We start from the raw sequence: 18,132 nt of genomic DNA on the forward strand, positions 1-18,132 counted from the left end.
CACGGTCACGAGCTTTCTGGCCTCCCAGGATGCATTGGGGCCTTCACCATATAGTCCCGCCCCCTGACTCAGTCAGATCAGTTCTTTCCACAGCGATTTTAGGCAGGAACATCAGGTAGAGACCTGTTTAGGCGATAAGAACACACATGCACACCCTTCCATACAAGAAGGAAGAGGTTTTAGTGATTGTCTAGATCCTCAAATCAGATGCGTCAGGGTGGGATCCCTGTGGACATAAGAGAAACCACGTTATCAACGGTAAGTTCTTACCATAACGTATATTTCTCTGGCTGGGTCCACAGGATTATCCACAGGATAACATTGGGATTCCCAAAGCCATTTTAGTGGTGGGGACGCTCCTGATTGCACAGGAGGACCTTTCGCCCGAAGTCTGCGTCATGAGAGGCAAAAGTATCCAAGACATAATGTCTAATGAATGTGTTTATGGAAGACCATGTGGCTGCCCTACATATCTGTTCTGCTGAAGCACCCTGTTGTGCTGCCCAAGAAGGACCTACCTTACGTGTAGAGTGTGCAGACATTAGCCGGAATAGGGAGATCTGCATGAGAATAAGCTTCTAATATTACCATTCGGAGCCATCTCGCCAGCGTCTGTTTACTAGCAGGCCATCCTCTTCTATGGAATCCGTAGAGGATGAAAAGAGAATCTGTTTTCCTGATGGCACTAGTACGATCTATGTAGATTCTTAAGGCTTGGACCACGTCCAGCGACGCTTCTCCCGCAGATAGTCCCGATACCTGAAAAGCTGGGACTACAATCTCTTCATTCAGGTGAAACTTTGATACCACCTTTGGAAGATAGCTAGATCTCGTTCTGAGAACTGCTCTGTCTGGAAAAAACTTAGGAAAGGAGACTTACATGATAATGCTCCTAAATCTGACACTCTTCTGGCTGACGCCATTGCCAGTAAAAAAAGAACTTTAACCGTTAACCACTTAAGATCTGCTCTCTCAAGTGGTTCAAACAGAGGACCCTGGAGAAATTTAAAAACTAAATTCAAATCCCAGGGAGCTGCAGGAGGACCAAATGGAGGTTGAATATGTACTACTCCTTGAAAAAACGTACGTACATCCTGTAAATCAGCAATCTTCTGCTGAAACCATACAGTTAACGCTGATACTGAACCCTCAAGGAAGCAACTTTCAACCCTTTATCCAATCCTGCCTGAAGGAAATCCAAAATCCTAGCTACTTTAAAAGATCTCGGATTGAAATTCTTTTCAGTACACCAATGAATATAGGCTTGCCATATTCTATGATACACACGGGCTGAAGAAGGCTTTCTTGCTCTAAGCATAGTTTGGATTACTTGTTTCGAAAAACCTTTAACCTCTAAGATAGAGGTTTCAACAGCCACGCCGTCAAAGACAGGCGATCCAGATGACTGTGACAACAAGGACCCTGCATTAGCAGATCTGGACGTTGAGGGAGCAGTATAGGTGCTTCCATGGACATTCTCAACAGATCTGTGTACCAATGCCTTCTTGGCCAAGCTGGAGCTATTAGAATGATTGCTCCTTTTGCTTGTTTTATCTTTCTCACTACTCTGGGTAACAGAGATATTGGCGGGAACAGATACGCCAGCTGAAACCTCCATTCTACTGACAGTGCGTCTACAAGGACCGCTCCTGGGTCCCTTGTTCTCGATCAATACCTTGGAACTTTGTTGTTCAGACGAGACGCCATAAGGTCTATCTCTGGTAGACCCCATCTGTTCACCAGTGTCTGAAACACTTCTGGGTGTAGTGCCCATTCGGTTTCCTGAATGGTGTGCCGACTGAGAAAATCCGCTTCCCAGTTTAGTACACCCGGGACAAATACTGCTGACAATGCTGGGAGATGGAGTTCTGCCCATTTTAGAATGGGAGTTACTTCCTCCATCAATCTCTTGCTGTGAGTTCCTCCTTGATGATTGAGGTATGCTACTGCCGTCGCATTGTCTGAGTGGATCTGGACTGGTCTTCCTCGTAGATTGTCCTTTGCCTGAACTAGAGCCAAGTAAATGGCCCTTATTTCTAACAGATTTATTGGCAGGCGACTTTCCCTTGCGGTCCACTTTCCTTGGAACCATAGGCTTCCGAGTACTGCCCCCCAGCCCTGCAGGCTGGCATCTGTTGTCAGGACTTGCCACTCTTTTATCCAAAAAGGGTCTCCCCTTGTTTAAATGGTCTGTCTGTAGCCACCACGCTAGAGACCTTTTTACATTTACTGGAATCTTTATCATCTGCTTCTTTATCGTCTGATGATTTCCGTTCCATTTAGTCAGAATAAGGTGCTGCAACGGTCTGGAGTGGAATTGCGCATATTGCACCATGTCGAAGGTTGATACCATCAGACCCAACAGTCGCATTACTGCATGAACTGACATTGTCTGGGCTTGCAACGCTTCCTGAGCCATGACCTGCACCTTGACTATCTTTTTCTCCGGTAAGAGAACTTTCTGTGGGTCTGAATGCAATATGGCTCCCACATGAACCATCCGCAGTGATGGATTCAAGGACGACTTTTCCCAATTTATGAGCCACCCGTGTCTCTGTAAACAAACTATCGTCTGTTGAAGATGGCTCAACAGTAAATCTTGCAACTATGCGAAGATTAACAGGTCGTCTAGGTATGGGAATATTCTTATCCCGTTTGCGCAGACAAGCTGCCATAACCACCATGATCTTGGTAAACACCCTGGGTGCTGTAGCTAGCCCGAAAGGCAGAGCTTGGAACTGGAAATGTTCCTGGAGGATGGCAAACCTGAGGTAACACTGATGCGACAGTGCTATAGGTACATGTAGGTAAGCATCCCGTACATCCAGAGATACCATGTAATCTTCCGGTTCCATAGCCAACATTATGGAGCGTAACGTCTCCATGTGGAACTTCGGGATCCATATGTATTTGTTCAGCATTTTCAGATTTAGAATTGGTCGATATGACCCATTTGGCTTCTGGATTAGAAATAGATTGGAGTAAAACCCCTGTCCCCTTTGTGATAGAGGTACTGGGACAATCACACCTGACTGCAGTAATTTTTGGACTGCTTCTTGCAGGGCATTGGCCTTCAACTCTATACGAGACGGGCTGGTGCAAAAAAATCTTTGAGGAGGCTGCCTCCTGAATGGGAGCCCATACCCCTGAGATACTACCTTCTGCACCCAAGCATCTGCTGTTGACTGTTGCCATATGTGTTCAAAAAGAAGGAGTCGGCCCCCAACCCTGGAATCCTCCAGGCGGAGGCCCGTCTCTTCAGGCTGACTGTTTCGGTTCAGGTTTGGAAGCTGGCTTTTTGCTAGCCCACTGCTTCCTACCCCTGGATTTAAACTGGGGTTGCTTAGGCTCCTCTTTAGCTTTCACTTTGCTATGCCAACGAAATGAGCAAAATTTGAAACCCTTGGACTTAGGGTTATAAGTAGCCGGAAATCTGACCTTTTTCGATTCAGCCTCTGATTCTAGGATATCCGATAAAGGTTTTCCAAATAATATATTACCGACAAAAGGCAATGCTTCCAATTCTTTCTTGGACTCTGCATCTGCCTTCCAGGTCCGTAGCTAAACTGCTCTGCGAGCGACTACTGTCAAGGCTGAAGCTTTAGAAGCAACTGTACCTACATCAATTGCTGCTTCTTCCAAATACTGGGCAGATTGTCTTAAACGGCAAAAATTATCCTCTTGCTCCCTAGTAGGAGAAGGGATGTCATTCTCTAGTTCCTCTATCCATTCGCCCATTGCCTTTGCTACCCAGGCCGAAGCCATAGCAGGTCTTACCACTGCTCCTACTAGAGAAAAAATATTTTTCAAAAGGCTCTCTACCCTTCTGTCTGTGACATCATTCAATGAGGTAGATGACAGTGGTAAAGCAGATTTATGCACGAGTCGCAGAACATGTGCATCTACTTTTGGAGGAACTTCTCTTTTCGAATAATCCACAGCAGGAAATGGATAATAAGAATCTCTTAGGAATCTTATACTTTTTACTGGGCGCTGCCCAAGACTCATCCATCATTTCCGTCAGCTCATCTGATGCTGGGAATTCAGCTTTCACTGATTTTGTTCGTTTAAATACAGGTGCTTTAGCTTTTAACACTGTCTTGGCTGGCTCTTCCAATGAGAGAACAGCCTTCACAGCATTAATAAGTTCAGCTACATCTTCTGAACTAAAGCTCTGCGACTGATCATCATACTGAGTTGAATCTATTGTATCATCATCATCCGATGTATCATCTTGTGTAGTCTGCCACACAGACGTATCTGTCTTAGTCTTACCCGTCCCTTGGTTGCTTGTAGAGGCTACTGGAACCAAACCATTGGAAGGGAGCTGCATGTATGGGTTCATAGTGTAACCTAACCCTTGAGGTGGTGCTATCGGAGTTAACCTGTCCGCTATTGAAGATAGAGTCTTTGCGAACATATTCCATGGTGGCTCTGTTGGTGGTTGAACCAACTCCTGTTTTTTACTTCGCTGAAAAGCGAAACAGTTTGCACACAAACCCTCATAAGTGACCAATTGATTCATATCAATTACCCCTGACTTACAAGATAAGCATGTTAGGGCTGTAGGAGTGCTTGACAAATTCTCCTTATTACTTTTGCCGCTCAGACATGGTATTAACCTGTTATTGACTACACAATTTGTGACTGAAAATCGCCCTATATGTCAGTATATAGAGGTGAGATCAATCTGACCACAGTGCACCTGATTTGAGGGTCAGAACAGGACTGACATTACACAGAAAAGTCAGCACACATACTAGCAGTCAGTCACATGTTAAAGCATTAGACATTGCCATATGAGAATACAACCTCCATAACAACTTATACATAAGTAGGAAAACTGTACTTCTGTTTTAAACTGGTTCTTTTTTCAACATAGCATGCAGAAAAATAAGATTTTACTTACCGATAAATCTATTTCTCATAGTCCGTAGTGGATGCTGGGGACTCCGTCAGGACCATGGGGATTAGCGGCTCCGCAGGAGACAGGGCACAAAAAGTAAGCTTTTAGGATCACATGGTGTGTACTGGCTCCTCCCCCTATGAACCTCCTCCAAGCCTCAGTTAGGTACTGTGCCCGGACGAGCGTACACAATAAGGAAGGATCTTGAATCCCGGGTAAGACTCATACCAGCCACACCAATCACACCGTACAACCTGTGATTTGAACCCAGTTAACAGTATGATAACAACGAAGGAGCCTCTGAAAAGATGGCCCACAACAATAATAACCCGATTTTTGTAACAATAATTATGTACAAGTAATGCAGACAATCCGCACTTGGGATGGGCGCCCAGCATCCACTACGGACTATGAGAAATAGATTTATCGGTAAGTAAAATCTTATTTTCTCTAACGTCCTAGTGGATGCTGGGGACTCCGTCAGGACCATGGGGATTATACCAAAGCTCCCAAACGGGCGGGAGAGTGCGGATGACTCTGCAGCACCGAATGAGAGAACTCCAGGTCCTCCTCAGCCAGGGTATCAAATTTGTAGAATTTTACAAACGTGTTCCCGCCTGACCACGTAGCTGCTCGGCAAAGTTGTAAAGCCGAGACCCCTCGGGCAGCCGCCCAAGATGAGCCCACCTTCCTTGTGGAATGGGCATTTACAGATTTTGGCTGTGGCAGGCCTGCCACAGAATGTGCAAGTTGAATTGTACTACAAATCCAACGAGCAATAGTCTGCTTAGAAGCAGGAGCACCCAGCTTTTTGGGTGCATACAATATAAACAGCAAGTCAGACTTTCTGACTCCAGCCGTCCTGGAATTATATATATATATATATATATATATATATATTTTCAGGGCCCTGACAACGTCTAGCAACTTGGAGTCCTCCAAGTCCCTAGTAGCCGCAGGCACCACAATAGGTTGTTTCAGGTGAAACGCTGACACCACCTTAGGAAGAAACTGGGGACGAGTCCCAGTTCTGCCCCGTCCGAATGGAAAATCAAATATGGGCTTTTGTAAGACAAAGCCGCCAATTCTGACAATCGCCTGGCCGAGGCCAGGGCCAACAGCATGGTCACTTTCCATGTGAGATATTTCAAATCCACAGATTTGAGCGGTTCAAACCAATATGATTTGAGGAATCCCAACACTACTTTGAGATCCCACGGTGCCACTGGAGGCACAAAAGGGGCTGTATATGCAATACTCCCTTGACAAATGTCTGGACTTCAGGAACTGAAGCCAATTCTTTCTGGAAGAAAATCTACAGGGCCGAAACTTGAACCTTAATGGACCCCAATTTGAGGCTCATAGACACTCCTGTTTTCAGGAAGTGCAGAAATCGACCTAGTTGAAATTTCTTCGTGGGGCCTTCCTGGCCTCACCCACGCAACATATTTTCACCACATGTGGTGATAACGTTGTGCGGTCACCTCCTTCCTGGCTTTGACCAGGGTAGGTATGACCTCTTCCGGAATGCCTTTTCCCTTAGAATCCGGCGTTCAACCGCCATGCCGTCAAACGCAGCCGCGGTAAGTCTTGGAACAGACATGGTACTTGCTGAAGCAAGTCCCTTCTTAGCTCCTGAGGCCATTAGTCCTCTATGAGCATCTCTTGAAGTTCCGGGTACCAAGTCCCTCTTGGCCAATCCGGAGCCACGAGTATAGTTCTTACTCCTCTACGTCTTATAATTCTCAATACCTTGGTTATGAGAAGCAGAGGAGGGAACACATACACCGACTGTTACACCCACGGTGTTACCAGGACATCCACAGCTATCGCCTGAAGGTCTCGTGACCTGGCGCAATACCTGTCCCGTTTTTTGTTCGGGCGGGACGCCATCATGTCCACCTTTGGTCTTTCCCAACGGTTCACAATCATGCGGAAAACTTCCCTATGAAGTTCCCACTCTCCCGGGTGGAGGTCGTGCCTGCTGAGGAAGTCTGCTTCCCAGTCGTCCACTCCCGGAATGAACACTGCTGACAGTGCTATCACATGATTTTCCGCCTAGCGAAAAATCCTTGCAGTTTTGCCACTGCCCTCCTGCTTCTTGTGCCGCCCTTTCTGTTTACGTGGGCGACTGCCGTGATGTTATCCCACTGGATCAATACCGGCTGACCTTGAAGCAGAGGTCTTGCTAAGTTTAGAGCATTATAAATTTGCTCTTAGCTCCAGTATATTTATGTGGAGAGAATTCTCCAGACTTGATCACACTCCCTGGAAATTTTTTCCCTGTGTGACTGCTCCCCAGCCTCTCAGGCTGGCCTCCGTGGTCACCAGCATCCAATCCTGAATGCCGAATCTACGGCCCTCTAGAAGATGAGCACTCTGTAATCACCACAGGAGAGACACCCTTGTCCTTGGATATAGGGTTATCCGCTGATGCATCTGAAGATGCGATCCGGACCATTTGTCCAGCAGATCCCACTGAAGAGTTCTTGCGTGAAATCTGCCGAATGGAATCGCTTTGTAATAAGCCACCATTTTTACCAGGACTCTTGTGCAATGATGCACTGACACTTTTCCTGGTTTTAGGAGGATCCCGATTAGCTCGGATAACTCCCTGGCTTTCTCCTCTGGGAGAAACACCTTTTTCTGGACTGTGTCCAGAATCATCCCTAGGACCAGCAGACGTGTCGTCGGAACAACTGCGGTTTTGGAATCCACCCGTGTTGTCGTAGAACTACTTGAGATAGTGCTACTCCGACCTCCAACTGTTCTCTGGACCTTGTTCTTATCAGGAGGTCGTCCATTTTCTTTGAAGACGAATCCTCATTTCGGTCCTTACCTTGGTAAGGACCCGGGGTGCCTTGGACAATCCAACGGCATCGTCTGAAACTGATAGTGACAGTTCTGTACCACGAACCTGAGATACCCTTGGTGAGAAAGGCAAATTTTGGGACATGGAGGTAAGCATCCCTGATGTCCCGGGACACCATATAGTCCCCTTCTTCCCGGTTCGCTATCACTGCTCTGAGTGACTCCATCTGGATTTGAACCTTTGTAAGTGTTCAAATATTTCAGATTTAGAATAGGTCTCACCTAGCCTTCTGGCTTCAGTACCACAATATAGTGTGGAATAATACCCCTTTCCCTGTTGTAGGAGGGGTAATTTTATTATCACCTGCTGGGAATACAGCTTGTGAATTGTTTTCAATACTGCCTCCCTGTCGGAGGGAGACATTGGTACAGCAGACTACAGGAACCTGCGAGGGGGAAACGTCTCGACATTCCAATCTGTACCCCTTGGATACTACTTGTAGGATCCAGGGGTCCTGTACGGTCCTAGCGTCATGCTGAGAACTTGGTAGAAGCGGTGGAGGGCTTCTGTTCCTGGGAATGGGCTGCCTGCTGCAGTCTTCTTCCCTTTCCTCTATCCCTGGGCAGATATGACTCTTATAGGGACGAAAGGACTGAGGCTGAAAAGACGGTGTCTTTTTCTGCAGAGATGTGACTTAGGGTAAAAACCGGTGGATTTTCCAGCAGTTGCCGTGGCCACCAGGTCCCATGGACCGACCCCAAATAACTCCTCCCCTTTATACGGCAATACATCTTTGTGCCGTTTGGAATCTGCATCACCTGACCACTGTCGTGTCCATAAACATCTTCTTGCAGATATGGACATCGCATTTACTCTTGATGCCAGAGTGCAAATATCCCTCTGCGCATCTCGCATATATAGAAATGCATCCTTTAAATGCTCTATAGTCAATAAAATACTGTCCCTGTCAAGGGTATCAATATTTTTAGTCAGGGAATCCGACCAAGCCACCTCAGCTCTGCACATCCAGGCTGAGGCGATCGCTGGTCGCAGTATAACACCAGCATGTGTGTGTATACTTTTTAGGATATTTTCCAGCCTCCTATCAGCTGGCTCCTTAAGTACGGCCCTATCTGTAGATGGTACCGCCACTTGTTCTGATAAGCATGTGAGCGCCTTATCCACCCTAAGGGGTGTTTCCCAACGCGCCCTAACTTCTGGCGGGAAAGGGTATACCGCCAATAATTTTCTATCGGGGGAAACCCACGCATCATCACACACTTCATTTAATTTATCTGATTCAGGAAAAACTACAGGTAGTTTTTTCACATCCCACATAATACCCTTTTTTGTGGTACTTGTAGTATCAGAAATATGTAACACCTCCTTCATTGCCCTTAACGTGTGGCCCTAAAGGAAAATACGTTTGTTTCTTCACCGTCGACACTGAAATCAGTGTCCGTGAGGTAAATGGGCGTTTTACAGCCCCTGACGGTGTTTGAGACGCCTGGACAGGTACTAATTTGATCGCCGGCCGTCTCATGTCGTCAACCGGCTTGCAGCGTGTTGACATTATCACGTAATTCCATAAATAAGCCATCCATTCCGGTGTCGACTCCCTAGAGAGTGACATCACCATTACAGGCAATTTGCTCCGCCTCCTCACCAACATTTTCCTCATACATGTCGACACACAAGTACCGACATACAGCACACACATAGGGAATGCTCTGATAGAGGACAGGACCCACTAGCCCTTTGGGGAGACAGAGGGAGAGTTTGCCAGCACACACCAAAACGCTATAATTATACAGGGACAACCTTTATATAAGTGTTCCTCCCTTATAGCATTTAATATATATTCATATCGCCAAATCAGTGCCCCCCCTCTCTGTTTTAACCCTGTTTCTGTAGTGCAGTGCAGGGGAGAGCATGGGAGCCTTCCCACCAGCATTTCTGTGAGGGAAAATGGCGCTGTGTGCTGAGGAGAATAGGCCCCGCCCCCTTTTCGGCGGGCTTCTTCTCCGGAGTTTGTGATATCTGGCAGGGGTTAAATACATCCATATAGTCTCAAGGGCTATATGTGATGTATTTTTCGCCATACAGGTATTATACATTGCTGCCCAGGGCGCCCCCCCCCCGCGCCCTGCACCCTCCGTGACCGCTGTGTGAAGTGTGCTGACAACAATGGCGCACAGCTGCAGTGCTGTGCGCTACCTGATGAAGACTGAAAGTCTTCTGCCGCCTGGTTCCGGACCTCTTCAATCTTCAGCATCTGCAAGGGGGGTCGGCGGCGCGGCTCCGGGACGAACCCCAGGGCGAGACCTGTGTTCCGACTCCCTCTGGAGCTAATGGTGTCCAGTAGCCTAAGAAGCCAATCCATCCTGCACGCAGGTGAGTTCACTTCTCTCCCCTAAGTCCCTCGTAGCAGTGAGCCTGTTGCCAGCAGGACTCACTGAAAATAAAGAACCTAAAAACTTTTTCTAAGCAACTCTTTAAGAGAGCCACCTAGATTGCACCCTGCTTGGACGGGCACAAAAACCTAACTGAGGCTTGGAGGAGGGTCATAGGGGGAGGAGCCAGTACACACCATGTGATCCTAAAAGCTTACTTTTTGTGCCCTGTCTCCTGCGGAGCCGCTAATCCCCATGGTCCTGACGGAGTCCCCAGCATCCACTAGGACGTTAGAGAAACACAGTAATAGACAGGTCTCATATGCAATAGGTACTAAAAATTAACACTGCATACTAAGAAGTAGAGAGAATTTTTAGTACTGTATACCCTGCATCCGTAGAGCGGGATACAGGGAGACTCACCACACTTCCATATCCAAGCAAATACGCTCGTAAGACGCTGAGTGGATTCAGACGCTACTGGTGTACACTGCCGCTCCTGATAACGGACACGGACGCTCACCAACGGACACGGACGCTGAGCGACTTCCACGTGTATGCAGACGCTAAGGCCTGCGACTCGGTCTGGGCGGTTTTATCTCCAGTGTACACAACCGCAGCGTCTAAGCTGCGACCGAGTACCCTTGTGGTAGCGTCTGAGCCGGAAGTGAGGTCATTTAGTTCATGAAACGAGAAACACGCGGGAACTGGCCATGAACTCGGAGGAGGAACGGCCAGGAGAGCGTCTGAATTCCCCTGTTGACTTAAACTCCCAGGATCGCGACCTCTACCTAGTCCTGGCGCCTATGATCCCCGGAGCGGAGCGCTGTCGCACTCTAGATGTTCGGCGCATCAACACACTGTTTGTAGTCTCCACCAAAATCAGTGTAGCTGTGTCCTGACCCCTCTAGTAAGAGGAAGTCCATAGACTCACCGTCTCCCCATGCTCCGGCCACAGCCTGGTTACGTCTGCTGGACCTGCTAGAACATCCGACACAGACGCCCGTCGAGACAGCACTGATACCCGAAGGTAAGCGTTGTTGCGACCCGGTGGGGAGTTGTTGGAGCGACTCTTTCTAGAATGCGTTTAAGACGCTGTTAAGATAAGTTGCTCAAAACAAAAATATAGTAAGTCTATAAAAATAAAATAATAAAAGCTTGAGGCTGCTCTCACAGCAGCCCTATGACCATGGGGCTTCCTGGCGCACCAAGCAAAAAACTGATCTGACTGAGTCAGGGGGCGGGACTATATGGTGAAGGCCCCAATGCATCCTGGGAGGCCAGAAAGCTTGTGACCGTGTTGGTGCCATTTTCGCTGTCGCTCGACAATATCCCAATGTTATCCTGTGGACCCAGCCAGAGAATATAAGATTTTACTTACCGGTAAATCTATTTCTCGTAGTCCGTAGAGGATACTGGGGACTCCGTAAGGACCATGGGGATAGACGGGCTCCGCAGGAGACATGGGCACTTTAAGAAAGAATTTAATTCCTGGTGTGCACTGGCTCCTCCCTCTATGCCCCTCCTCCAGACCTCAGTTAGAGAAACTGTGCCCAGAGGACATGGGACAGTACGAGGAAAGGATTTTGTTAATCCAAGGGCAAGATTCATACCAGCCACACCAATCACACTGTATAACTTGTGATAACTACCCAGTTAACAGTATGAAAACAACATATCATCAGTTCAAGACCGATGCAACTATAACATAACCCTTACTGAAGCAATAACCATATACAAGTATTGCAGAAGAAGTCCGCACTTGGGACGGGCGCCCAGCATCCTCTACGGACTACGAGAAATAGATTTACAGGTAAGTAAAATCTTATTTTCTCTAACGTCCTAGAGGATGCTGGGGACTCCGTAAGGACCATGGGGATTATACCAAAGCTCCCAAACGGGCGGGAGAGTGCGGATGACTCTGCAGCACCGATTGAGCAAACATGAGGTCCTCCTCAGCCAGGGTATCAAACTTGTCGAATTTTGCAAAAGTGTTTTAACCCGACCAAGTAGCAGCTCGACACAGCTGTAGTGCCAAGACCCCCCGGGCAGCCGCCCAAGAAGAGCCCACCTTCCCAGTGGAATGGGCCTTGACCGATTTTGGTAACGGCAAACCAGCCGTAGAATGCGCTTGCTGAATCGTGTTACAAATCCAGCGAGCAATAGTTTGCTTTGAAGCAGGGGCACCAATCTTGTTGGATGCATACAGGACAAACAGCGCTTCAGTTTTCCTGACTCTAGCCGTTCTGGCTACGTAAATTTTCAAAGCCCTGACCACATCAAGTAACTCGGAATCCTCTAAGTCACGTGTAGCCACAGGCACCACAATAGGTTGGTTCATATGAAAAGATGAAACCACTTTTGGCAGAAATTGCGAACGGGTCCGCAATTCTGCTCTATCCATATGGAAAACCAAATAGGGGCTTTTATGTGACAAAGCCGCTAATTCAGACACTCGCCTAGCCGAAGCCAAGGCTAATAACATGACCACCTTCCACGTGAGATATTTCAACTCCACCGTTTTAAGTGGTTCAAACCAGTGTGACTTTAGGAAACTTAACACCACGTTAAGATCCCAAGGTGCCACCGGTGGCACAAAAGGAGGCTTAATAAGCAGCACTCCCTTTACAAAAGTCTGAACTTCTGGGAGAGAAGCCAATTCTTTTTGAAAGAAAATGGATAGGGCCGAAATCGGGACCTTAATGGAACCTAATTTAAGGCCCAAATTCACTCCAGTTTGTAGGAAGTGAAGGAAACGACCCAGATGGAATTCTTCCGTAGGAGCATTCTTGGTCTCACACCAAGAAACATATTTTCGCCATATACGGTGATAATGTTTTGCTGTTACTTCCTTCCTAGCCTTTATCAGCGTAGGGATAACCTCAACCGAAATGCATTTTTCTGCTAGGATCCGGCGTTCAACCGCCACGCCGTCAAACGCAGCCGTGGTAAGTCTTGGAACAGACAGGGTCCCTGTTGCAACAGGTCCTGTCTCAGAGGAAGAGGCCACGGATCTTCTGTGAGCAGTTCCTGCAGATCTGGATACCAGGTCCGTCTTGGCCAATCTAGAACAATGAGGATTGTTCTCACTCCTTTTCTTCTTACTATACTCAACACCTTTGGTATGAGAGGAAGAGGAGGAAATACATAGACTGACCGGAACACCCACGGTGTCACTAGTGCGTCTACCGCTACTGCTTGAGGGTCTCTTGACCTGGCGCAATACCTCTGTAGCTTTTTGTTGAGGCGGGACGCCATCATGTCTATCTGTGGCAGTTCCCACTGACTCACAATCTGTGCGAAGACTTCTGGATGAAGTCCCCACTCTCCCGGGTGTAGGTCGTGTCTGCTGAGGAAGTCTGCCTCCCAGTTGTCCACTCCCGGAATGAACACTGCTGACAGTGTGCCCACATGATTCTCCGCCCAGCAAAGAATTCTGGTGGCTTCCGCCATTGCCACTCTGCTCCTTGTGCCGCCTTGGCGGTTTACATGAGCCACTGCGGTGATGTTGTCTGACTGGATCAGAACTGGTCGGCCGCGAAGTAAGGTCTCCGCTTGACGTAGGGCGCTGTATATGGCCCTTAGCTCCAGGATGTTGATGTGAAGACAAGTCTCCTGACTTGACCAAAGACCCTGGAAATTTCTTCCCTGTGTGACTGCTCCCCAACCTCGGAGGCTTGCGTCCGTGGTCACCAGGATCCAGTCCTGAATGCCGAATCTGCGGCCCTCGAGAAGGTGAGCACTCTGCAGCCACCACAGTAGTGACACCCTGGCCCTGGGGGACAGGATGATCAACCGATGCATCTGAAGATGTGACCCTGACCACTTGTCCAGTAGGTCCCATTGGAAAGTCCTCGCATGGAACCTGCCGAAGGGAATGGCCTCATATGACGCCACCCTCTTTCCCAGGACTCGAGTGCAATGATGCACTGACACCTGTTTTGGTTTCAATAGGTTCTTGACCAGAGTCATGAGTTCCTGGGCCTTCTCTATCGGGAGATAAACCCTCTTCTGGTCCATGTCCAGAATCATGCCCAAGAAGGGCAGACGAGTCGTAGGAACCAACTGCGACTTTGGAATATTGAGAATCCAGCCGTGTTGCTGTAACACTTTCAGTGAAAGAGATACGCTGTTCAGCAACTGCTCTCTTGATCTCGCTTTTATGAGGAGATCATCAAAGTACGGGATAATTGTGAAACCTTGCTTCCGCAGGAGCACCATCATTTCCGGCATTACCTTGGTGAAAATCCTCGGGGCCGTTGAGAGACCAAACGGCAACGTCTGAAATTGGTAATGACAATCCTGTACCGCAAATCTTAAGTACGCCTGATGAGGTGGATAAATGGGGACATGAAGGTACGCATCCTTTATGTCCAGTGACACCATAAAATCCCCCCTTCCAGGCTTGCGATGACCGCTCTTAGTGATTCCATCTTGAACTTGAACCTTTTCAAGTATAGGTTCAGAGATTTTAAATTCAATATGGGTCTGACCGAACCGTCCGGTTTCAGGACTACAAACATGGTCGAATAATAACCCCTTCCCTGTTGAAGGAGGGGAACCTTGACCACCACCTGCTGAAGATACAAATTTTGTATTGCGTTTAACACTATTTCCCTCTCTTGGGGGGAAGATGGTAGGGCCGATTTGAAATACCGGCGAGGAGGCACCTCTTCGAATTCCAGCTTGTAACCCTGAGACACAATTTCTATTGCCCAAGGATCCACCTGGGAGTGAACCCACATGTGGCTGAAATTCCGAAGACGTGCCCCCCCACAGGGCCCGGCTCCGCCAGTGGAGCCCCAGCGTCATGCGGTGGATTTTGTAGAGGCCGGTGAGGACTTCTGTTCCTGGGAACTAGCTGCGTTGTGCAGCTTCTTTCCTCTGCCCCTACCTCTGGCAAGAAAGGACGCACCTCGGACTTTCTTGTTTCTTTGTGAACTAAAGGACTGCATTTGATAATGCGGTGCTCTCTTAGGCTGTGAGGGAACATAAGGCAAAAAATTTGACTTTCCAGCTGTAGCTGTGGAGACCAGGTCCGAGAGACCTTCCCCGAACAATTCCTCACCCTTGTAAGGTAAAACCTCCATATGCCTTTTTGAGTCGGCATCACCTGTCCATTGCCGAGTCCACAGGACCCTTCTGGCAGAAATCGACATAGCGTTTATTCTAGAACCCAGTAGACTAATGTCTCTTTGAGCATCTCTCATATATAGGACAGGGTCTTTTATATGCCCCAGGGTCAATAATACAGTATCCTTATCTAGGGTATTCAATTCCTCAGATAAGGTATCCGTCCATGCCGCTACAGCACTACACACCCAGGCCGACGCAATTGCCGGTCTTAGTAAGGTACCCGAATGTGTATAAATGGACTTCAGGGTAACCTCCTGTTTGCGATCAGCAGCATCTTTGAGGGTAGCCGTATCCTGGGACGGCAGGGCTACCTTTTTGGATAAGCGTGTTAAAGCTTTGTCCACCCTAGGGGAGGATTCCTATCGTAACTTATCCGTTGGCGGGAAAGGATACGCCATAAGAATCCGTTTGGAAATCTGCAGTTTTTTATCTGGAGATTCCCAAGCTTTTTCACATAACTCATTCAGTTCGTGTGTGGGGGGAAAAGTTACCTCAGGCTTCTTTCCCTTATACATATACACCCTCGTGTCAGGGACAGGGGTTTCCTCTGTGATGTGCAAAACATCCTTTATTGCTATAATCATATATCGAAGGGATTTAGCCAATTTTGTCTGTAACTTTGCATCATCGTAATCGACACTGGAGTCAGAATCCATGTCGGTATCTGTGTCAACAATTTGGGATAGTGGGCGCTTATGAGACCCTGACGGTTCCTGCGACATAGGGTCAGGCATGGGTTGAGACCCTGACTGCCCCAATGCATCAGCCTTGTCAAATCTTTTATGCAAGGAATTAACATTATCATTTAAAACCTTCCACATATCCATCCAATCAGGTGTCGGCGCCGTCGGCGGAGACACCACATTCATTTGCTCCCGCTCCTCTCCCACATAGCCTTCCTCATCAGACATGTCTACACAAGCGTACCGACACACCACACACACAGGGAATGTCCTTTCTGAAGACAGTTCCCCCACCAGGCCCTTTGGAGAGACAGAGAGAGAGAGTATGCCAGCACACACCCCAGCGCTATAATATCCCAGGAATAACACAGTAACTTAATGTTAACCAGGTAGCTGCTGTATGTTATAGTTTTTGCGCCTAATTATGTGCCCCCCCCTCTCTTTTCAACCCTCTTCTACCGTGTATCAGCAGGGGAGAGCCCGGGGAGCTTCCTCTCAGCGGTGCTGTGGAGAAAAAATGGCGCTGGTGAGTGCTGAGGGAGAAGCACCGCCCCCTCGGCGGCGGGCTTCTGTCCCGCTTAAACAGTCATTTTGGCGGGGGCTTATACATATATACAGTGCCCAGCTGTATATATGTGTTCTTTTTGCCAATATGAGGTCCCAAATGCTGCCCAAGGCGCCCCCCCCCTGCGCCCTGCACCCTTACAGTGACCGGAGTATGTGAGGTGTGTGGAGCAATGGCGCACAGCTGCAGTGCTGTGCGTTACCTCTAGTGAAGATCATGAAGTCTTCTGCCGCCTGTGATGTCTTCTTTTCTTCTCATACTCACCCGGCTTCTGTCTTCCGGCTCTGCAAGGGGGACGGCGGCGCGGCTCTGGGACGGACGGCGAGGGTGAGATCCTGCGTACCAATCCCTCTGGAGCTAATGGTGTCCAGTAGCCTAAGAAGCAGGACCTAGCTTCAGAGAGTAGGGCTGCTTCTCTCCCCTCAGTCCCTCGATGCAGGGAGTCTGTTGCCAGCAGAGCTCCCTGAAAATAAAAAACCTAACAAAATACTTTCTATCAGCAAACTCAGGAGAGCTCACTGAAAAGCACCCAGCTCCTCTGGGCACCGTATCAAACTGAGGTCTGGAGGAGGGGCATAGAGGGAGGAGCCAGTGCACACAAGGAATTAAATTCTTTCTTAAAGTGCCCATGTCTCCTGCGGAGCCCGTCTATCCCCATGGTCCTTACGGAGTCCCCAGCATCCTCTAGGACGTTAGAGAAATATATGTATGCATGTGCAGTGTGTGCGCATGTGCAGTGTTTGTATGTGTGTGCAGTGTTTGTAGGGTGCAGTTATTGTGTGTACGTACAGTGGGAGCAGTAGAGGGACAGTTTGCAGGCGGTGGTGAAGCTATGATTGGAGCAATGTGAGCAGTAGGGGGTAGTGATGGGTGGGAGAGCAGTTATGTGGGCAGTGTGGTGTAATGAGGTAGTGAGCTGGCGGGGGACGTAAGGTGTGAGGGGGAAAGTGTGAGCTTTTAGGGGAGGGTGGGCAGTGTGATATTGAGGGAACTGGAGTGAGCTATGAAAGGGGTAATGAACGGGCTTTTCTTTGTGTGTGTGTGGGGAAGGGGGAGGGGGGGGGACACAGCGGCCAATAATATTGTATCTAGGGGCCTGACCCCTATATCTGCTTCTGGTTGTTGGTTCATGTGAAGGGATAGTGAACTGTTTTTTTTTTTTTTACAATTTTAATAGCTAGTGCTACAGACTAATTTCTTAGTAGGTTCATTTTTATGGTTTGAGTTTTATCATATACTTCCAGTTGTCTGTACACTGGGTAATAAGGACTTTAAAGGTCTCCTGGTGATGTCGAGGTCACAATAGACTCTGGTAAGAAAATGGATCACACATTCAGCATGTGGAGAAGTTCCATCAGGTGGAACGAGACACAAACCCACAACAGTAATACTTTCATCAAACTATCCATTAGATAACATTAGGTACAGTATGTCAGTCATACCTTCATGCCAGCATTTCGTAATGTCTCCAAGGTAGGTCGGACATCAGCCTGCAGTTGGTCTTCAACTCCGGTCAGACAGAGCAATTCCATCTCCATTTCCAGGCTCTCAATTACAGTGGCCACCTTCAATGACCGGTCATGTACGCTCAGTTTTGCCTGTACATAACGTGCCTGGGCAAATGATAATGCAGATTA

General features: G+C 48.1%; 1 protein-coding gene across 2 annotated transcripts in view; it reads right to left on the reverse strand.

Moving 5' to 3' along the window:
* Positions 1 to 18,132, reverse strand: part of ATP9A (ATPase phospholipid transporting 9A (putative)) — a 366,971-nt gene that overhangs the window by 65,650 nt on the left and 283,189 nt on the right. For both annotated transcript variants that reach the window (XM_063958977.1, XM_063958978.1), the window contains one exon: positions 17,938 to 18,108. In XM_063958977.1, the coding sequence (XP_063815047.1) occupies positions 17,938 to 18,108 (171 nt within the window). The remainder of the gene's footprint in view (positions 1 to 17,937; positions 18,109 to 18,132) is intronic.

This window comes from Pseudophryne corroboree, chromosome 3 (genome assembly GCF_028390025.1).
Source record: "Pseudophryne corroboree isolate aPseCor3 chromosome 3, aPseCor3.hap2, whole genome shotgun sequence".
Lineage (NCBI taxonomy): Eukaryota > Metazoa > Chordata > Amphibia > Anura > Myobatrachidae > Pseudophryne > Pseudophryne corroboree.